Source organism: Hirundo rustica, chromosome 23, assembly GCF_015227805.2.
Source record: "Hirundo rustica isolate bHirRus1 chromosome 23, bHirRus1.pri.v3, whole genome shotgun sequence".
In the NCBI taxonomy this organism is placed as follows: Eukaryota; Metazoa; Chordata; class Aves; order Passeriformes; family Hirundinidae; genus Hirundo; species Hirundo rustica.
The window spans coordinates 5,221,137-5,241,922 of record NC_053472.1 but is presented as its reverse complement, the minus strand read 5'-3'; the positions used below and the strand labels follow the sequence as shown (position 1 = coordinate 5,241,922).

General features: G+C 57.2%; 3 protein-coding genes across 6 annotated transcripts in view; all 3 read left to right on the top strand.

The window, feature by feature from the left end:
• Positions 1-170: 170 nt before the first annotated feature.
• NLRX1 (NLR family member X1) lies at positions 171-7,674 on the top strand. 4 transcript variants are annotated; one of them, XM_058423399.1, is made up of 11 exons: positions 476-632; positions 1,072-1,198; positions 1,352-1,479; positions 1,623-1,683; positions 2,061-2,161; positions 2,350-2,966; positions 3,367-4,781; positions 5,586-5,672; positions 5,747-5,998; positions 6,108-6,384; positions 7,471-7,674. In XM_058423399.1, exons 3-11 carry the CDS (start codon positions 1,359-1,361, stop codon positions 7,474-7,476), a joined length of 2,937 nt encoding a protein of 978 aa, XP_058279382.1. In that variant the 5' UTR covers positions 476-632; positions 1,072-1,198; positions 1,352-1,358; the 3' UTR covers positions 7,477-7,674. The 4 variants fall into 4 exon arrangements, with proteins under 4 accessions (XP_039941077.1, XP_058279381.1, XP_058279382.1 ...); XM_040085143.1 differs by lacking the exons at positions 476-632; positions 7,471-7,674 and adding an exon at positions 171-347 and having other exon boundaries at positions 6,108-6,747; XM_058423398.1 differs by lacking the exons at positions 476-632; positions 7,471-7,674 and adding an exon at positions 171-367 and having other exon boundaries at positions 6,108-6,747.
• Positions 7,675-7,739: 65 nt separating this feature from the next.
• Positions 7,740-9,725, top strand: NHERF4 (NHERF family PDZ scaffold protein 4). The gene is made up of 7 exons (XM_040085144.2): positions 7,740-7,763; positions 7,980-8,044; positions 8,354-8,565; positions 8,711-8,897; positions 8,980-9,116; positions 9,191-9,391; positions 9,541-9,725. Exons 1-7 carry the CDS (start codon positions 7,753-7,755, stop codon positions 9,592-9,594), a joined length of 867 nt encoding a protein of 288 aa, XP_039941078.1. The 5' UTR covers positions 7,740-7,752; the 3' UTR covers positions 9,595-9,725.
• A 3,459-nt stretch (positions 9,726-13,184) lies between these two features.
• Positions 13,185-20,786, top strand: part of CBL (Cbl proto-oncogene) — a 34,178-nt gene continuing 26,576 nt past the window's right edge. The window contains exons 1-2 of the mRNA XM_040084965.2: positions 13,185-13,341; positions 19,478-19,725. Coding sequence (XP_039940899.1) covers positions 13,195-13,341; positions 19,478-19,725 — 395 coding nt within the window. The 5' untranslated portion in view covers positions 13,185-13,194. The remainder of the gene's footprint in view (positions 13,342-19,477; positions 19,726-20,786) is intronic.

Genomic DNA, 20,786 nt, shown 5'->3' with positions numbered 1-20,786 from the left:
ACCCAGGTGTGACCCCTCAGTCCCAGCACTCCTGGGTGGGCTGGCACCTCCCGGGACAACATCCAGGGACCGAGAAGAGTGCGTGTGGCCCCGGTGACACCCCTGCTGGGTGGCCGGAGCTGATCTGCCTCCAGCAGCGAGAGGGCAGGCACAGGTGTGCGTGTTTGTGTGTGCACCGCGTGTGGTGTTAAACAGGCACAGCCGGCACAGCTCCTTCTCCCGCTGGGGAGGGATTCTCTCCGCAGCAGAGCTCGCCCTTGCAGGCTCCGGTTGCACAGCCGGGCAGCAGCCGGGGATGCAGATCCGCCGGATGCGTCCGGAGACATCCCCGCCTCGCAGCGCATCTGGTAAGACCGCAGCACATCTGGTAAGACCGCAGCTCCCCCGATGCCGTGCGCGCTCGGATGCTCTCCCGTCCTGCTCGGGGAGCTGGCAGGCGCCGGGAGCGGGGCGGGACAGGGCACGACGGCGTTGCAGGAAGGTCTGCCTTGCCAAACAGCCGCCCCCGCGGCGGGGCCGTGCCCGGACGAGCATGACAGAACGCGGATGGGCAGCTCCGGGCCGTGCTCCGTGAGGCCGGCAGCTCCAGCACAGGGAGCTCGGCTTTCCCGGCTGGAATCCTGCTGAACGAGGTAACCCCGCCGCTGTCGCTGTCGCCTCGCTCGGTGACGGCTCCGCCGCTGCCCCGGGCTCCCGTCACGGCCTCGCCATGGAGCAGGGGGGGCACAGGGAGAGAGGACACGTCTGCCACGAGTGCCACGGGGGCCCCTGAAAGGGTTCTGCGGCACCTCGGCTCAGCAGAAGGGCTGGGAAGGGGCTGGAAACACGGGACGCAGTGGGGTTTGTTTTCTGCCCCGAGGTCGCAACAGCCGTGTTCAAGGTCAGCTCCCCCGGCCCTGTATCTCAGTTTCTCCTTTTTATGGATCTTAGAAAAAGAGACTGTAAACAGCGTGATTTGTGGGAGGTGTTAGTGAGCGAGCTGTCACCCTGCTCCTTCCTTCCTCTCTGCTGTGGTTTGCTTATATCTTCCTTCTACCCCCCCCCCCCCCCCCCGCCCCCCCCGTGCCTCAGTTTCCCAGGATGTTGGGGGCTGTGAGCACCACTCGTGCTCCTGAAGGATCGCCCTGCTGAGCCGGGGCGGCAGCCTGAGTCAGCGCCAGCACAGCCGGTTCTGCCGGACTGGACCACGCTGGGGCAGGTAAGGCTGGGCAGGGCTCGGCTGCACGACATCCAACCCCACATCCAACCCCACATCCAACTCCACATCCAACTCCACATCCAGCCCCACATCCAGCCCCCTGTGCTCTGCTGAGCACCCCGGAGCCCCTCAGCCTCCTGCCCTGTCTTTCAGGTGGGGGATGTCCCGGGCCATGCAGTGCCAGGGCTGCCTGCCCTGGAGCAGCTGGGCGCAGCTGCCGCGGCGCCTGGCAGGGAGCGCGGGGACCCGCAGCGTGTCTGTGTGCGCTGCTGCCGTGCCAGGTGAGCTGGGCTCCGTGCCTCTGTCCCTGCTGGACACCCCTCCCCAGCTGTGCAGGGGTGTGCGGCACCCTAGCTGGGTGGGGTTATCCCTGCCGGGCGGGAGGGGGCCAGCCCTGACCGTGTGCATTGTTCCTCCCCGCCAGGTCCTGCAGGCAGGTGTTTCCTCAGGAAGCTCCTCCGCACAAGCAGCATCTCCCTCCCCAGGTACAGTCGGTGTCACGCGGCTGGGGCTCTCTGCCACAGCACCTGGGTGGCTGAGCTGGCTGCCTTGGCACCAGCGACACTTTGCTTTGCTTCCACCTAGAGAAACACCCAGACCCACCTCCCTGCCTGCTCTGACTCCAGCCCACCTCCTCTGCCTCTCCGCGGGTTTTCTGGGAATGCGCGGCCCGTGGCTTGCTGACCTGCCATCACCTCCCAGCCGTGCCCCTACCCTGGCCCTGCGCTCTCCCGTGCTGTGGGGGAAGGAAGGGGTGAGCTGGCTCCTCTCAGCACTTCCCACAGCCTCGCTTGTGATCTGCCCACCCCGCCCCAGGCAGGGTTTGGAGCTGCTCCCTGTGACACCCTCCCTCCTCCGGCAGGAGCTGTGTTCGCTCTCTCCAGGGAGACTCCCAGGAGAGCTCTGCCCAGCCCGGCTCCTCTCGCCATGGTCAGTCCCAGCTGAGGAACGTGGCCTCTTCTGGTGAGTTTGCAGCTCTGGTCTGGAGGGGGGGGGGGTCCTACACAGCGGGGTGGGGGCTGTGCTGGGCAGCGTGAGGGTTCCCCATAACTGGGTGCTGTCCCCTTTCAGCAGTGGCTCGGGGCGGGCAGCTTCCCCAGTCCCCTGCCAGTGAGCAGCCCCCATAGAGTCCAACACCTTCCTCCTTCCAGGTGCCATCAGGAAGCACCAGAAAAGCCTGTCTGCGTGGTTCAGCCACCAGCCCAATGAGGAGAGGCAGTTCGGCCCTTCCTTCTCGCTGGATGCCGTTCACGTGGACCCAGTGATCCGGGAGAGCTCCCTGGAGGAGATTCTGAAGCCCTCCCCTGATTTAACCATCCAGAACCAGCTCCAGCAGCCCCGTAGGAAGGTCATCAGCCTCCACAACCTCTTTGACGTGGATGCCTGTGGGCGGCAGGTGAAGAACGTGGTGCTCTACGGCACCGTGGGCACGGGCAAGAGCACGCTCATCAAGAAGATGGTGGTGGACTGGTGCCACGGCCGCCTGCCCCGCTTCGAGCTGGTCATCCCCTTCTCCTGCGAGGACCTGTCCCACAGCCACGCCCACGTGTCCCTGCGGCGCCTCATCACCAAGAAGTACCAGCACCTCCGGGACGTGGTGCCGGTGCTGGAAGCTTCCAACCTCAGGGTGCTCTTCATCCTCAACGGGCTGGAGCGCCTCAACCTGGACTTCCGCCTGGCTGGCACGGAGCTGTGCTGTGACCCCAACGAGCCCGTGCCTCCCTCTGCCATCGTGGTCAACCTGCTGCGGAAATACCTCCTGCCCGAGGTCGGTGTTGCCCTCCTTTGTGCTGGGAAGAGGTTGGGGGGGTGAGCCCTGGGGCATCACAGGGCTGTTGTGGTAATTATTTGTGGGCCAGCGGGGCTGGGAGCAAGGAGGCAGCCTCTGTTCCTGGGGGGACTTGCCAAGGTGGCCTCGTGTCACTGGTGGGATCTTTGGGGAGGCTTGGTGTAAGGTAGTGAAGGCTGTGATTTTCCAAACTTTATTTATGTCTAGGAGGGAATGGGGAAAGTTCTGTCTCCGCTGCCTGGGCCAGGTTTGATCCGGCGCCCTTTGTGCAGCAGCTTTGTGAACCCCAACACGAAGGGGATGGGGTGATCCTTGTGCACCTGTCTGTGGGCTATGCCCTGCTGAGCAGCCCCAAACCCGTCCACCCCCGTGTCCCCAGGCCAGCATCATCGTCACCACGCGCCCCTCGGCCGTGCGCCGCATCCCTGGCAAGTACGTGGGACGCTACGCCGAGATCTGCGGCTTCTCCGACACCAACCTGCAGAAGCTCTACTTCCAGATGCGTCTCAGCCAGCCCGGCTGCTCCGGAGAGGAAAGCCAGGACCGCAGCTCGGCCGAGCAGGAGAACCTGGTGGAGATGTTGTCGAGGAACTTGGAGCGCCACAACCAAATAACGGCTGCCTGCTTCTTGCCCTCCTACTGCTGGCTGGTGTGCACCACCCTGCACTTCCTCTACTTCACCAGGACGGTTCCTCCCAGCCAGACCCTGACTGGCATCTACACCAGCTTCCTGAGGCTCAACTTCAGCGGGGAGGTGCTGGACAGCACCGACCCCACCCACATCTCCATGATGAAGTACGTGGCCAAGACAGTGGGCAAGCTGGCCTACGAGGGGGTGATGTCCCGCAAGACCTGCTTCTCAGAGGAAGACCTGCGGCAGTGCTTCGAGGTGGAGATGAAGACGGAAAGCGAGCTCAACCTCCTGGAGGTTTTCCGCAGCGACGTCTTCCGCTTCTTCCTCAGCCCGTGCGTGCAGCCGGGCAAGGAGCACACCTTCGTCTTCACCATCCCCGCCATGCAGGAGTACCTGGCAGCTCTCTACGTGGTGCTGGGCGAGAAGAAGACCCTGGCCCAGAGACTGGGGAAGGAGCTGTCAGAGGTCATCGGGAAAGTGAGCGAAGATGTGGCTGTGGTCGTGAACATCGTCTCCAAGGTGCTGCCCCTGCGCTTCCTCCCCGTGCTCTTCAACCTGCTCAAGATCTTCCCTCGCTACTTCTCCCGGGTGAGCGGCAAGGACAGGGATGCCATTGCCCACACCATGGCAGAGGAGCTGTTCAAAGAGGAGGACTACTACAACGACGACGTCTTGGACCAGATCAACTCCAGCATCCTGGGTGTGGAGGGCCCCATGCGCCACCCCGACGAGGCCCCGGATGACGAGGTCTTCGAGCTCTTCCCCATTTTCATGGGCGGGATCCTGTCCCGCCGCAACCGCGCCATCCTGGAGCAGCTGGGCTGCTCCATCAAGAACCTGGCGGCCTTCGAGATCGCCCAGGCCATGAAGAAGACGGTGATCAGGAAGGGCCGCAGGGGCCTGCCCCCCTCCGAGCTCATGGACTACCTGTTCTTCCTGCACGAGTTCCAGAACGAGCGCTTCACGGCCGAGGCCATCCGCTCCCTCCGCGCTGTCAACCTCTCCTCCATCAAGATGACTCCTCTCAAGTGCTCTGTGCTGGCATCTGTCATGAGCACCACGTGTCATGAGGTGGAGGAGCTGAACCTGACCTCCTGCAACCTGGACAGTGGCAGCTTGAGGATCCTCTTCCCTGTCCTGCTGCGATGCAAAGCTCTCCAGTGAGTAGCACCTCCTCCTGCCCTTGGGCGCCGCTCAGAAATTGGGTTCTTCCTCTCCTCTGCCCATCACGGGGATGCTTTAGCAGCCCAGGTGTGGAAAACTTAGGCAAGGGCGTGTTTATCCTCAGTGCAGACCTCGGGAACTACAGCTTCCAACATGCAACACTCCTTGAGCAGCCTTTCTAGGGCACTGCATGCTGGGATTTGCAGTCCCAGCTCACCCCCCCGCAGGAATTTTTGGGAAGTTCCCTGCAGCTGGTACAGGCTGGGCGGGCTGCCAGCTGTCCTGGCAGACCGGAGTCCCTACGGGAAGTTACCCGGCATCCCCGTGTCGTTAGCCCTGTGAGGAGTTTGCTGTCCCAAAGGTGGGAGTCTGGGCTGTGCAGATGTTCCCACAAACGTTCCAGAACATTTTGTGGAGCTGCAGGTCTTCCTGCCGCCCAGGTGGTGGCGAGACGTGCTCAGCACAGATGGATCGGGCTGTGCAGCTGGGCTGTGCCGCACTTCCTTCCTCCAGATGCTCAGGAGGGCTTGATGGAGCCCTGATCCCTCCTCTGACCTTCACCCATCCCCTGAAGATTCCGCCATCCCCTTCCCCTCGCCCTGCTCCTGCTGGCACTGGCTCTGCTGGCTCATGCTCCGGTGCGGTGTCACTGTGCTCCCTTTGGGAGAGGAAACCTGGAGTGGCCTAGTTTGGGGAGCTCGGGGAGGACGGTGATGGGCAGAATGGAGCGGGCAGGGCTGCCAGGCTCACAGCTAACAGCCATTTTGTTCCTGTCGCCCCCGCGTCTCGCTCCTCACCAGTCTGCAGCTCAACAGCCTGGGCTCCGACGCCTGCAAGGAGATCCGTGACCTGCTCCTGCACGACAAGTGTGCGGTGAGCAGCCTGCGGTGAGTACGGCCCCCGGCCCTGCATGGCGCTGCCGCTGCTGCCCAGCACGTGCCCTGAGCTCCCGTGTCCACAGGCTGGCCAACAACCCGGTGGGCGAGCAGGGCGCTCGGTACCTGGCCGAGGCGCTGGCCGGCAACCGCTCGCTGACCCAGCTGTCGCTGCTGCACACCGCGCTGGGCGACCCCGGCGCCGAGGCCATCGCCCGGCACCTGGCCGAGAACCGGCGCCTGCGGGAGCTCAACCTGGGCTACAACTCCCTGACGGACTCGGCGGCCCTGCGCGTGGTGGAGGTGGCCAAAAGGCACGAGACGCTGGACAAAGTGCAGTGAGTCCGCTCCGCCGCGTCCCTGCCCTTTAGCCCACGCGGCGTCCCCGTCCCGTCTGCCTCTGTCCTTCCCCTCAGCCCTCAGCGGTGTCTCCTGCTGCTTCCACAGTCTCTACTTCAACGACATCAGCGAGGATGGCAAGAGGGCACTTGACAGCCTGCGCATGGACCGGGACGGCGTCAGGGCTCTGGTTTTCCTCACGGCGGGCACCGACGTCTCCGATTACTGGTCCCACATCCTGAACGTGGTGCAGAGGAACCTGCCCTTCTGGGACCGCGAGCGGGTCCGGCAGCACCTCGCCCTCCTCCTGCAGGACCTGGAGAGCAGCCGCAGCCAGACTGCCAATCCCTGGAGGAAAGCCAAATTCCTGCGAGTCGAGAGCGAGGTCAAGAAAATGCTGGGGAAACTGCAGGATGGGAGCCTCTAACCTGCTGCCCATCCACCAGCCAAGGGTGGAGCGGTGGAGTGTGCCCAGCAGCGCATTCCCTGCGCCCTTACCCACCTGGAGACGCTGGCTGGATGGTGCTGTCAAAGGTGCTGGGGGTGCGGGGCTCAGCCTCATCTGCAGGCGAGGCTGAAGCGTGGGAATGGGTCAGAAATCAGGCCAGGAGCAAATGGGACTTTGTTCTTCTGGGCTTGTGGAAAGCCAGCCCCTGCGCCCCGGCCAGAGCGGTGGCGGGGAGCAGGATTGGGGCTTGTCTGTGAATCTTTTGGGAGCATTAAAGTGCACCTCATTAATTCCACTGAAGCACGCTAGTACCAAGACTTGATCTCCTCTTTGGGCCCTTCCTGGGGAGGAATGTAGAGCCACCCCTCCAGCAGCTGGAGCCGAGGGTTCTGCCTTTCCCCATCCCACAGCATCGCCATGGAGCAGCCCAACCTCTGCTCCAGCACTGAAACACTCACTCTTCCCCCCGTGTGTCCCCCTGGAAGTCACCAGGAGCTGTCCCCCTGTCCCTAAGCTGGGTGTCCTGGGATGCTGGTCCCTGCTCCCAGCTCCGACTGGCAGTGTCCTGGGGCTGGGAGGGCAGGGGAGACTCGGGGCTGTTTAACCATTAAACCTGGGGCGTCTTGGAAGAGGCGGGGACACAGTTCCCTGCCACTTCACCCTGTACCTTGCTCCCGCTGGCGATCCCTGCAGCCATGAAGCAAACAAAAGGTATGTGCCGGGGAATCCTCTGGAGACCCTTCCCCACACACACTGCTGCCAGATGGAGCAAGGCACTGTCAGAGCCCAGGCAGCCTGTGGAAAGGAGCCAGAGGCGTGCAGGAAAATGTCTCGTCGTGGGGGTGCTGGGGAGGAATCCCCTCTCCCTGGGGCTGGGGTTCCTTGTGCCCAAAGAGGTGTGGAGGGGTTTTATGGGGGGTTTGTGCCGGGGAAGGTCTCTGTTTCCTTCTCCTGGCTCCAGCAGCTCTCTGGGATCCCGGTGAACCTTCTTATCCCTCACTGAAGAGCCCTGTTAACCCCCAGGACTGAGCCCCATCTGCTTGGCCCTGCTTTGGCCCTGCAGTGAGTGCCCATGGACCTGACGTGGGTCCTGCTGTTGGGAATGCAGGAGGACAGCGGTGCCAGGAACAACCTGTGCTGAGAGACAGAGGGGCTTGGGGGCTGTGTGAGCTTGGCAAGCCCCTCACCTGGCGTGGCAGGCTCAGCCTGAGAGTGGACAAGCCCTGAGAGCGTGGGGTCTGCTCCCAGCCCACCACCTCCTGTGCTGACCTCTCCTCTCCCTCTGCAGGGCTCGAGGGAGACAAGATGTCCATCATGTAAGTGCTGATCTCCCCTTGGCCAGGGGCTTTCTGGGGCTCAGGAGAGATGTGGGGAATGGTCCAAGAGAGAAATCCCCTCTGGCTTTCCCCAAGGAAGAGGAGCCACAGGCCCCAGTTGGCTCTCTCTGGGAGGAACAAACTCCTCAAGGCTGGGGAGGCAGGGGCAAGGCTGTCCGGCACTAACGTGGCCTCTCCTGCCCTTTATCATTTCAGGAAATTTGAATTTAATCCCAAAGTCGGGATCGACAACCCTGCCTTGACACTGACTGAGGACACGGGTAAATACACCCTCATCTCCCAGGGTGTCCTTGTGTCTGCACGGGCTTGTGGCACCCGGGTGTCCTTGTGTCTGCACGGGCTTGTGGCACCTGGGTGTCCTTGTGTGTGCACAGGCTTGTGGCACCCGGGTGTCCTTGTGTCTGCACGGGCTTGTGGCACCTGGGCACTGCTGTGGCCCTGAGCTCTCGCTCTGGGGACTGTGGGAGGTGAACACAGAAGGGATGAGCAGATGCCCAGCCCGGGATGGGGTGGAGAACATGTGTGAGGATCCCTGCAGGGCCCTGCTCACGGGCTGTGCCCCCACACAGACGGCGAGGGCGTGGGGGAGCCCCGCTTCTACCTCCTGACCAAGGAGAGCACAGAGACCTTCGGCTTCTGCCTGCACGAGGAGCTGTGCTGCCAGGGCCACGTCATCCGGCAGATTGAGCTGGGGGGGGTGGCCCAGCGCAGGGGGCTGCAGGACGGGGACCGGCTGCTCCAGGTCAATGGCCACTTCGTGGACCACATGGACCACTTCAGGGTAAGCTGGGAGCATCCCGTGGGAACTCCTGGGGCCTCCCCAGCCGGGGGGACAGAGGATGTACGACCCCTGCTGACCCCAGGCACCCTGGTCCCACCCCATCAGAGGGGTCCCTGCCCAGGGCTCACAGCCCGGGTCCTTCTAGGTGGTGCAGAAGATCAAGGCTAGTGGGAATCAGGTCCTGCTGGCAGTGCTGGACGGCGACTCCTACGAAGCAGCCAAATCCCTGGGCAGGGACCTGTCCCGGATGCTGCCGGATGACATCCGCCCGCGCCTCTGCCACGTCACGAGGGACAAAAGCGGCTTTGGCTTCAGTGTGTCGTGTCCAGAAGGTAAAGCAGGATGCTGTCACTACGAGCCTCCCCGCTGTAGGACCTCACTCACCCCAAAGTGTCCCTTCTGCTCCTCCTGCAGGCACCAAGGGCACCTTCCAGCTGTCGGTGCTGCAGGACGGGCCAGCGGACAGAGCAGGGGTGCCACCAGGCTCCTGGCTGCTGGAGCTCAATGGGGACAGCGTGAAAGGCTACTCCCACGCTCAGCTCACCAAAAAGGTGCCTGCTCTTGGCGTGGGGGGGCGAGGGATGGGGCTGAGAAAGTCACTGAGCACCCTGTGCTTCCGATCCAGCTTAAGCAGAGCGGGAACAAGGTGACGCTGCTGGTGGCATCCAGCTCCGTGGAGGAGTTTTATCGCCTGCGGGGCCTGCGGGTCACAGCTGCCTTGGCAGACACCTCCAGGCTCCCCTTCAAGGTCCGCGAGCTGCACATGGTGAAGGGTCCTGCTGGCTACGGGTTCCTGCTCAAGGAGGATGACTGCAGCTCGGGGAGAGTAGGTGAGGGGGCTGAGAGGGGCAGTTTGTACCTGAGCAAGGCATTTCTGAGGGTTGGGAAAAGCTGACAGCTCTGTGCCTGCAATGGGATCCTGTCCCCACCTGCACACGGGGGTCAGCAGAGCCAGTTCTCTCCCTGCGGTGGCAGGCCAGTTCCTGTGGGATGTGGATGTGGGGCTGCCGGCCGAGCAGGCGGGGATGAAGGAAGGGGACCGTGTGCTGGCGGTGAACGGGGAGAGCATCGAGGGGCTGGACCACGAGCAGACCGTGCACAGGATCCGCGCCCGGGAGGACCAGGTGACGCTGCTGGTCATCGACCCCGCTGGTGACGAGTTCTACCACTCGGTAGGTTTTGGGGGGCATGGTCCTGCTCTGCCTGGGGTGCTGTGAGGCTTGCACGGTGGATGGGTGTCCTCTGTAGGGGCTGTGCGTCCATCCCTCTTCCGCTCTTCCAGATCGGGCTGTCCCCCCTGCAGTTCTTTGAGGACAGTGACCCCGCCTCAGGCTCCTGCACGCCCTCGCTGCCCTCTCACAGCGGCTCCCCTGCGCTCTGTGATGTTGAGGTGGCACCCAAGGGACCTGTGTCCTGGCTGATGGCTGCTGCCAACAGTATAGAGATCATACAGGTAACTCCCCAGGGCAGTGCTCGCAGCCTGGCAGCGCTCTGAGTGCTGCCACCCTCCTATTCTGCCCGTCCTAACATTTCCCTGGCGCCTGTGGTGCTGCCAGGAGGAGGCTGTGTGGCCCCAGGCACAAAGACCCCTCCAACCTGTGTCCTTGCAGAGCCAGCGCCAGGAGGAGCAGACGAAGCTGTGCCAGGCATTCTAACAGCCCGGGAGCCTCTGGACAGGCTCTTGCACACAGCACCTCCACGCAGGCCACATCCAGCCCCTGGGGCCTCAGCACTGCTCAGCATGGACCCTGCACACGCAGCTCCTGCGTCTCCATGCCTGGCTCACAGCATGGCACTGCCAGGGACTCTCCTCTGCTCACCGAGGCTGGCTCAGAGCTTTTATCAACCACAGTGGCAGCTCCTTGTAACCCGACCACAGGCCTGTGTCTTTGCCTGCCCAGCTACCTCCAGGGATTTCTCAGGACATGGCACTGAAGCCCTCGCCCATCTCCAGGCTCTGGGAGTTCCCAGGAGAGCTGAGGCACTGCCCTCTGCACCATGACCCAGGGGACTTGAGGGTTGGCTCGGATCTGCACGTGCATGGACATCTCTCCCGTGCTTCTCCTCTCATCCTCTCCCTGAATCCGTGGGCAGTGAGCGTCCACCACCACCCTGTTCCTGCACCACCCTTTTGGGGTGTGATTAAAGGACAAATCCACACTGCTCTTTGTGTGGGTGATGTTATGGACGGCACTGCGACTTGGCAGCACATTCCAGGGCCAGATCCATCCTCTCTTCCCCAAGCCTGGATTTGGGCAGTGGATGTAGGAAGCTCTCCAGGTGTGCTGCTGAAAGGGAGGGGGTTGAGAGCTATCCTGAGAGCCCCTGGTTGCTGTACCTCCAGGAATCTGAGAGCAAACCCCTGCAGGCATCCCTTGTGCTCCATGGCGAGGGTTGTTCCTGAGGGTTTCCCCTTGCAGGTGACACATCAGGAGATGCTGAGCGTGAGAGAGTGAAAACGAGCACAGAGTTTTGCTCGTGGCCAGGAACCGCAAACCTCTGGCTGAGGTTTTACCTCGGCCCCTTCTCGAGTGTGAACGGAAACGCGATACCAGAGCATCGCCCCACCAGGCAGGGAAGTCTCTGCCTCTGTGTCCTCTGAGCTCAGTGCAGGCATCTGGGGTGCAAGAAGTCCTTGTCCAGAGCCTTTGGGAGCTGGCAGCTCGGGAGGGAGCAGGGCTGGCCAGCTGCAGGCTGATTTGGGGCTGAACGGTCAAGGGAGAGGTGGGAAAAGCTTGGCTGGGAGCCCCCAGCAGCACCAAGGCATGGGGTCCCTGCGTCTGTCCCAGTAATCCCAAGTGAGACGGTCAGAACAGTCCCAAGCAAAATCAGCCTTTGCTTGAAGTCTCACACATAGCTGCAGCCCCAATGTGGAGTGAATAATGCCCAGAGAAGCAGATAGTCAGGAATGCAATTACTCAAGCGTGTTCCCTGATCTCTTTGGATCAGAGCCATGGTGATTTTTTTACTTGGCTCTCACAAAGCCAGTGTTGCCCTCCCCAGTTCTCTCCCCAGGTACTTGTGGTAGCGTGGAGCTGGCCAGGGCACCTGCTGGTGGTCAATCCGGCTTGACTATTAGCCAGAATCCATTAGCACCTAATGGGAAAAGCCTCAGGAACACGGCCTCAATAAACCTTGACATATTTGAGGTCAATATAATCCTTAGGAAAATTTGCCCAGGTAATTAAAGCCAGACAAGGAGTTGCCTGTCCCAGAAATATTTACCAAGCTTTACCAAAGGCAATAAAACGAAGGCAGGGAGTTTTATAACCAATCCATGCTGGGCTCCCTTGTTGTGTTTAGTGCTGCTTCCTGCTGCGCTGTCCATTTGGCTCCTCAGCAAGCGGGTGTCACAGGGGAAGCAAAGCTCCCTGGAGGGAGGTTGGATCCAGAGGCTGAGGCTGTGCTGTCCAACCTCCAGGCCCGAGTTCGGGGTGCTCATGGTTCCCCAAACCCATGTGGCCAAACTGCAGCACCCACGGTTTTCCTTTGCCTGGTTTCCCGTCGCAGCCCCAGTGGTGAGGCTGACGCCGTGTGCTACCAGCCACAGCTGCTTTTTTGCAAAAGGATATGTCCTTCTGCCTGGGAGAGGAGATGAAAAGAGGATGTGAAGGCAGCAATGAAACAGAACTCAACTGACTTTCACGTCCATGTTGTAATATTTTGAAAGTTTGGGGGTGTCGGCTCTGACAAACCCACTCCTTGGTTCCCTTTATCTTCCCTGGCCCCTTGTCTCTGCCCGGTCTTTTTCACCCCCTGGTTCCCTTTTCTCTCCTTTGTCTCCTTTTGACCCCCTGGTCCCTTTTCTCCCCCTGGATCCTTTTCCTTCCCCCATCTCCTTTTCTGTCCCTGGCCCTCTTTTCACTGCCCTGTCCCATTTTCTCTCCCGGGTCCTCTTTTCTCTCCCCTGTTGCTCTCACTGCCCTGCTCCTGCTGCTTCTCCCGGAGGAGCCGGGATGTCGGGAACAGGGACTCATTCCCGGTGGGCTCTGCCTCGCCGTGCCTTTGCGAGGAGATGCCTCAGGCACCTGCCAGGTGCACCGGGCGCTCTCCCGTTCCCATTCCCTGCCTGCCATGGGGATGCCGGTGCTGCTCCTGCCTCGGGCACATCCCTCCCTGGGAGACGGGGCGGGGGGGGGGGTGGGTGCAGCGCCGCTTCCCCGCATCCGTTCTTAGAAAAGGGAACGCGTCCTCAGGAAAAGGGAAGGGATCCCGTTTCGCAAGCTCGGCCAGGGGCTCGGGAAGGGCCGCGGATCCCTCCCGGGGCCAGCGCGGCCCCCGCGTTCCCATGGCGACCGCGCCCCGCCCCGCCCCGCCCGCACCAAGCATGGCCGCCACGCCGCCCTCAGCCGGCGCGCCGCGTCTGCGCCTCTCCGCTCCGCCAATCGGCGCCGGTTCCTCCCCGGAGGCGGAGGCGTGTCCGGGCGCGCGGGGGGGCGGGCGGCCAATCAGCGCCTGCGAGGAGGGCGGGGCCTCGCTGGAACCGGGCGCCGCCGCCGCCGCCACCGCCCACGGCCGCCGCCGCCGCCCTGCCCGGCCCGGCCCGGCCCGGAGCGCCTCAGCCCGGTCCCCTGCAGGGCCGCGGCCCCGGTGCCGGACGGGCCCCGCGGGCCGGCTGTGGGCGCCCCCATGTCGGCGCCGCTGAAGAAGGGCCCCGGCGGGCTCATCGGGCTGATGAAGGACGCGTTCCAGCCGCACCACCACCACCTCGGGCCGCACCAGCCCGGCGCCGTGGACAAGAAGATGGTGGAGAAGTGTTGGAAGCTCATGGATAAGGTGGGGAGGGTGATGGGATGGAAGCGGCCGGGGTGGGGTGGTTGTGGGATAGGGCTGGCCCGGGGGGTTTGGGACTCTGGGATTAGAAGGGGTCTGGGATGAGCCTGGAGCTATGGGGTTGGCTGGGGGAGAGAGGGTTCTGTGCCTCGAGGGGAAATATTTGGGGGCTGAGAGGTGTATGGGCACAGAATGGAGTGCAGCTCTTTGGGGGAAGGATGTAGTGAGCATGGAGTGACAGGACACGGGGGAACGGCTTCACAGTGATGGAAGGCAGGGTTGGATGGGATATTGGGAAGAAACTTCCCCGGGAGGGCGATGATGCCCTGGCACAGGGTACCCAGAGAAGCTGTGGCTGCCCCTGCATCCCTGGAAAGGTCCAAGGCCAGGCTGGACAGGGTTGGAGCAGCCTCGGACAGTGGAAGGTGTCCCTGCCAGAGACTGGGACAAGATGGACTTCAAGGTCCTTCCAGCCCCAACCTTTCTGTGATCCCACGTGGAATCTGGTGGAGAGGCTGGAGGCAGGATGGGAACGGGATGCCAGGATGGGAAGGTATGGAGGCAGATCAGCAGCTCTGCAAAGAACGAGGTGGAGGAAGAGGGGGCAGTTTGGAATGGAGGATTTATTACTGCCTCAGAGGGTCTGGGATGCTTCCCCAGAGCAGTGATCACAGCCCTAAGGCTGCCAGAGCTCTGCATTTGGACAACCCTCTCAGGCACAGGGTGGGATTGTTGGGGTGTCCTGTGCAAGGCCAGGAGTTGCGCTGGATGATCCTTGTGGGTCCCTTCCAGGGCAGGATATTCTATGATGTCTGTATCAATCGTCTCCATGTATAGATAGTGCCAGTCCTGTAGGTGCTGGGGTGGGCACTGGTGGTGCTGGGAATGGGCAGGGGCTGCTGGGGAGCTGCAGATGGTGACAGCAGCAGGACAAGGGGGAAGTCTAGGATTTGCTCCTTGGAAGGTGTGCCTTGGCCTGTGGTAGAGCCTGGTGTGTGGGTAGTGGATGGTGAAGCTTTGTGGCAGGTCAGGATATTCCTTTTGGAATGAACAGGAATGCGCTGCTGCACCCGGGACAAAACCTTTCCCTTAAAACTGGGAGCTGAGGGAAAAACTCTGAAAGCCTGCATCAACCCTTTTGCAATAAGTACGTGTAGTTACAGAAAGATAAAGTATCAAGTGATGTTAAACAAGAAAAACTTGTGGCGTGGGAGTTGGAAAGGCCTTTTTCCAGTCCCACACCTTTAGGAGGGGCACGGCTCTCTGGGGTCATTAAGAGTCTCCTCTCCTCCTCCTCCTCCTTTTAAACTGCCAGGAAATGCCTTTTGCCGGGGGCAGGACACCAGACCTTTTGGCCTGTTAGTGTGATGGGATATTTGATTTACTGGCCTGGCTAGGTGTGCTGGTCAGTCCAGTGCTTTCAGAAATCCTGGGGAGTTGTCAGGGACTGATCAAGTGAGTGAGCGCAGGCACGCAGAAGTAGGCACATAATAAAAATATAACCTTTTGGTGGAGTTTTCATTGATAATTACGGTTCAACCCTGAAATCAAGGCTAGGCTGGACATGCTGCAGTCTGAAACGTGCAGTGCATTTTATGACACTGAGTTCAGGGCCCTAAAAGTAGTGTAGAGTAAGAGCATCACCCAAGTTGCCCCCAGGCCTTGGGGACTGTCACCTGGTCACCTCCTTCCCCTCTGGGAGCAGAGCAGGCAGGGATTTTGGGCATCCTTGATCCAATTGCTCCTCAGGCTTATGCATTTTCCTTCTCTTCCCCCTGCATTGTTTATCCATGCAGTGTCTGAACCTCCTGCAGTAAGTGCTAAAAGCAGGCAGAGCAAATGACTTCTTTAAAGGCGTATTAAATTATATTCCTGCCAAGAAATCACTCTGTGTTGGCTGGCTCAACAAAAGGCACGGTTTATAGTTGTGCCTTGCTGTGCCTTGCTGTGCCTGTGATGAGCTTTGATCACCTACAGCGAGACTGGGGCGAAGGAAAGAACCCTTTTGAGAAGTGCCAGTGGCTGTGTTACAGACACCGAGGGCCAAGCACAAGTGCTCATGTAGGAAAGGCACTTTGGGCATGGAAGCAGGACCCTAAATAAGTGTAACCTGTAAGAATGCACATCTTCAGGTATGGAAAATGTAGATCTAGATGGCGACTTGTGTTAGACCTCATAACCTGCTCTGTTGGAAGGAAAAGACTAGCCTGGAAAAAAGCTGATTATCACAGCATTTTAAAATGCAGTGGGATGTTTCTTGGGGGGGAAATTTCACAGCTTCAGGTCTCTGTAGCAGGTTGGATATGTTCTCTCTCCAGTGACAGAAAAGCCAAGGCTGCTGCTGTGTTTGTCGCAAGTTACATCAACCTCTTTTGACTCCGGGTTTACTCATAGACAGCATCCAGGGGCTCTCAGGCTTGAAGTCTTGTTCAGTCTGATTTGTACAAAAGCAGAAATCTGGCTCTGAAAAGCCTTTCAGATTTCAGTTAGATTTCAGCTGTGCTTATGCACACTCAAGAGAACACATCTGAATTAAAATCTTTTTGGTGGTATGGCAAAAACCCAGAGAGGCTCATGGTGAGGAGGGCTAAATGAAGGGAAGGTGTTGAGACTGGGCTGGATTTTTGGGCCAAGAACGTGAAATTCCAGGTGCAGATAAAAAACCTGCTTGTGTGCATGTTTAATAGATGATGTTTTTGCCTCTCAGAGCTGCGTGCTGTGTCTGTGTGGGTACACTACACTCACGACCTCGTTTGTTAGTCTGCATAATTAGCTGGTGTTGTCAAAGCATTCGTGCATCTCTGCTTTCGGATGTGACTGATGAATTTCCTATGCAAGTTGATTCTTGTCCAAATATTTTCCCTGTAATGCTCTCCATAAGCTGCCTGACATATTTATGTCTTTCAGATTCTTTCATTCGAAGCCCTAATTTTTTTGTCAAGTGCCATTTCTCCCACGTGGTCACACACAGGGCATGGACATAAAATAGCCCTTTCCATCCCTCCCTGTTGGATGTTCCCCTTCAGCTGAACGAGGTGATACTTGTGCATTTCTCTGCAGAACAGAGATTAAATGCAGCCCCCTGGAGTTCACCGCCGTGGGTGGTATTTGAGGAATAGGTGGGTTAGTCATGAGCTGCTTGGGATGGAGCAGAATGGAATAAATGTGGGAAGGCACGGAGGAGGAAGGGGAGCTTTGAGATAAAGCTTCTCTAAAGGGTTTCCTGGTACCATTCAGTTCCTAGCACTGATATAGAGAAGTGCCACTGCGGGTCACCTTCGTTGTGCGTAGAAGAAAGGCCAAACACAAATTTAGCAAGAGATAAGAGATGTTTGAGTAGGTTTTGTTTTGCCGTTGGCTTATGCTGGAATGAGGTGTGATATCAGTACAGTTGGCTGTTCAGCTGCTAAAGGAAGGAAAAAATGAGTTTGCAGAACTGCCTTGGAATTAAAAATCTTACCTGGGAGTTAGCCCCTGGATGCTCGTCAGGCCTGGGACTATTAAATCCAGAATTAGTCCGGGCAAGCTGCAGATTGTTGAGGGGGGAGATTCAATTCCAGGCCTTGAAGATCTAGATGAGATTATTTTTCCTAGAATGAGTAGATAACAGATTCTTTCCTCAAAACTCACTTGGGGAACCTGGTTTTTGATTATTTTCTCCTCTTGCATTTGGAAAATGGAAATGGGTGAAGTCAATTTTCATGTTCTTCACAGGCCCACCTCTCTTCATGCTAAGCTTTATTGGTGTGTCTAAAAACCCAAAAATGTCTCCCCGAAAGGTTTGTTCCTCAGAGAACACAGCATAAGCCAGGCAAACTTCTGGATGATAATTTAAAACCGTGGATTGCTTCTCTTTGTTGCCATCACACCTAAACAAAAAAAATACATTTTTCTGCTTTTTGCTCAATTTCCTTCCACGTTGCTGGTCCCTGTGGAAGGCTGCTGAGGGGCAGCTGTTCCCAGGGCTGGGAACATTCCTTTGGATGTTGTCATAATGCTGCAAGTGCACACGTAGAGAAACAAGGAAAATGCCACGGCTTTTGTTGCTGCTGTGTTATAAAAGGACCAAGGAGGCAGCAGTTGCTAGTTATGCAGTGTTGTTTAACTGCTCACCTTAGCTAATTTTGGTTTGCTTGGTAAATAAAGAAGCTGATTTGGTAATAAAATACCAGCAGCTTTGACCTCTCTGTTAACTGTTTGAGGTATCTGCATTTTGGGAGGCATTTTACAGGGGCTCTGAGAGGGAGCAGTTTGCAGAACTCCCTGCTGCTGTGGGGGAACTGTTCTCATTGATATCAGAGTGTGAAATGCAGCAGGCCTGCTGCTCCCATAGCTGGGTATTTTCAGAGGGTAACAGCCAAACTGTTCTCTATTTCCAGCCGGCTGAGGGAAGTGCAGACTCTGCTTGCTTAATGTGGCTTCCTCCTCAGGGCTGACTGTGTTTGTTAAGGTTTTAAACCCACTGTATAACAAACAATTTCTGCTGAAGAAAAGGTTTTGCTGCCCAGAGCACAGCTGAGCTGGGTCCGAGGAGCATATTTAGATCCTATTCATGTTCATAGTGAAACTATTTTTTTTTTTTCCAGGGGACAAATGTGTGGACTCAATTTGTTGATATGGTTCACTGTACAATGTTCACAGGCTCCAGCAGTTGAGGCATCAGCATCAATTGACTAACTCAGCTGTCTGGCCATCCATCTCTTTATCTTAACACCGTGGCAGCCTCCTCAAGATGGAGGGAAAGTTTGGGTAGTTTGTTTTGGTAGTTTGTTTTCCCCATGTGTTCTTGTAGTAGCTTTTTTTGGTGTTTCTTTTTTTTTTTTTACCAGCAGTCTGATTTTTCTGGTTTGAGTTTTGATACACTGTGTGCCTTTCTCTTGGCTGAAGCCGAACTCAGGTCAGCTCTTGGTACAGACTGCTGTAAATCAAATAAAATTGGAGGTGTCACTTCACAAGGTTGCTTTTTGCACGTGCCCTAAATGGCAAAGTGAAGCGCTAAAGCGCTGTTTCAGAAGGAATGACTCTGTTTACCATCCATGTTTAAGGGAAGTAGGTATTTAAGCATGCACTGTAGGGAACTGCTCAATTCCTCTTGAAGGTTTCACAAGGTTTTGTGGAAATGAGGTACTGCAAAAGGATGTAAGATTGTTCTCTTGCTTTTTCTCATCCACTGTGCTTAAGGTCTGCATTTTGCACTGTTTGATATCTGTAATTCCCTCATACATGGCAATGTCATGAGTTTAGACCTTATTTTTATGCTGGGTGTTAAGCAGCCAGATAATATTCATTAAAGGGAAGAACTTAACGTGTGGCTACATTTTGTGCTCAAGTTTGCTGGAAATCACAGTATATAGCAGGGTTAGACTGCTGCTTCTTACCTTGTAAACTTGATGCAGAACTGACCTCACGACTCAGATTCCAGCCCTTTCTATAACTGAGAGTTCACTGCTTAATTTTTCAAGTGGCTGCTTTGCCATTAACTCTCCCTTTAATTTTCTCGGTTTAGATAATGGAAAAATTTGGCTATGTTGGATGGTGAAGTGGCTTCCTTTCCCCTCCCCTGTCACATAAATTTATTATCATGAGTTTCATCAGTCCACATGCACTTCAGCCCAGAAGTTGCATTCTTTTATGGTGGCTGGACTCACTATCTGGAGAAAATAGCCTGGAGAAAAGGAGGCTCAGGGGAAACCTTATCACTCTAAAACTCCCTGAAAGAAAGTTATAGAGAGCTGGGGGTTGGGCTCTGCTCCCAGGCAAGCAGTGGCAGGACAAGAGGAAATGACCTCAGGCTGCACCAGGGAAGGTTCAGGTGGGACATCAGGAGGAATTTCTCCATGGAAAGGATGGTCAGGCTTTGGAAGGGGCTGCCCAGGGGCGTGGTGGAGGTGTCCAAGGGATGCCTGGACCTGGCACTCAGTGCTCTGGTCTGTGGCGAGGTGGGGACCAGGTTGGACTAAATCTCAGAGGTCTTTCCAGCCTCAGTGATTCCGGGATTCTATCTGGACTTGACCAACAAACGGGATTTGTTGCAGCACACGTTTCAGAGCGCCGTGTTTGCACCAGTGAATTGCGTTGACCCCCCGATCGTGCTCCTCTCCTTGAGTTTTCACAAAGCTGCTTTCTCCATTCCGCACAGGTGGTGCGGCTGTGCCAAAACCCCAAACTGGCCCTGAAGAACAGCCCTCCCTACATCCTGGACCTGCTGCCTGACACCTACCAGCACCTGCGCACCATCCTGTCCCGCTACGAGGGCAAGATGGAAACCCTGGGCGAGAACGAGTATTTCCGCGTCTTCATGGAGAACCTGATGAAAAAAACCAAGCAGACCATCAGCCTCTTCAAGGAAGGGAAGGAACGGATGTATGAGGAGAACTCCCAGCCCAGGTAACAGAGAGAAATGATTTTGAGTGTTTCTTGGAGGAATTAAATGCGTCAGGAACTTTGTATTTAAGGTAGATCGGTCGTCGGCTCGTCTTTGGTTTTGTGCAAAGGCATAGCTGAGGTCAAGGGGCATCTTCAAGGTGAACAGCACTTGAGAAAAGGATGGGAGGCAGAAACTGCATTTTGCTGCATATAAGGCTCTCTTGAACAAAATAGTATGAATTTCATGAGAAGCTCATCCAGCTTTAAGAAAAGGAAAGACACGGTGATTTCAGAGTAGACTAAAGCTCTGGGAAAGATGAGTCTTACACATTTGTGTAAGATTTAACAGGCAGAGATATACAAGGCATACATTTGTAACACTAAATTCATTTCAGGTTTTTGAGGTAGATGTTGAATTAAAAAAAAAAAAAAAAAAAAAATGGAGGAAAAAAAAAGTGAAAACCGCCCAGTGGCTGAACATAATTGCCCTGGGGAGAATGTGGTTAATGGCCTGGCAACAGCTTGGAGTTACTGGAGGGGGAAAAAGCGCTGGCACATGTTTCTGGTTTAATACTGAACTCTGTGTAGCGTATTCCATGACGCTGAGCTCCAGTCAAAGGCTGTGACAGTGACTCCAGAAGGCATTGCTGGTGCTGCTTGGATTGCCAGTGACTGTGTTGAAGGATGGATTAAGAAGTGGAAGTTTTTCTGGAGCGTTGTTAACTGTGTGCGTATTGTGATCCATCATAAATCTGGAACATCTGATGAGTAAATGATGGCTGTGTCAGTCATGAATCCAAAATCCCACCTGCAGTGCCTTGGTTTTTCAGAGAGGAGCAAAGAGAAGTAATTCCAGAGAGTTAATCATCCCAGTTGGTTTGTAATCCAACTAATTGACTAGAGGGAGCAGGGGAAATCCAGAGTGATAGATGTGGATGTCAGGACTGAGGCAGAGGCCGCTGTTCTCACAGCAGGCACGGGAGTCCTGGGGGAATTGCTAATTGTCCCATTTATGAATAAACAGCTCAAGCAGGAAAGGAACTGTGGGGAGACTTGTGTTAAACACGAGCATTAGAGCAGCA

Excerpts from the sequence above, each read along its gene's own strand:
- NHERF4 (XM_040085144.2), top strand. Across the intron at positions 8,898-8,979 it reads CAGTGTGTCGTGTCCAGAAG|GCACCAAGGGCACCTTCCAG; the intron begins GTAAAGCAGGAT and ends CTCCTCCTGCAG. Across the intron at positions 9,392-9,540 it reads ATGACTGCAGCTCGGGGAGA|GCCAGTTCCTGTGGGATGTG; the intron begins GTAGGTGAGGGG and ends CTGCGGTGGCAG.
- NLRX1 (XM_040085143.1), top strand. The coding sequence starts at position 1,359 with ATGTCCCGGGCCATGCAGTGCCAGGGCTGCCTGCCCTGGAGCAGCTGG. Across the intron at positions 4,782-5,585 it reads CTGCGATGCAAAGCTCTCCA|TCTGCAGCTCAACAGCCTGG; the intron begins GTGAGTAGCACC and ends GCTCCTCACCAG. Across the intron at positions 5,999-6,107 it reads GAGACGCTGGACAAAGTGCA|TCTCTACTTCAACGACATCA; the intron begins GTGAGTCCGCTC and ends CTGCTTCCACAG.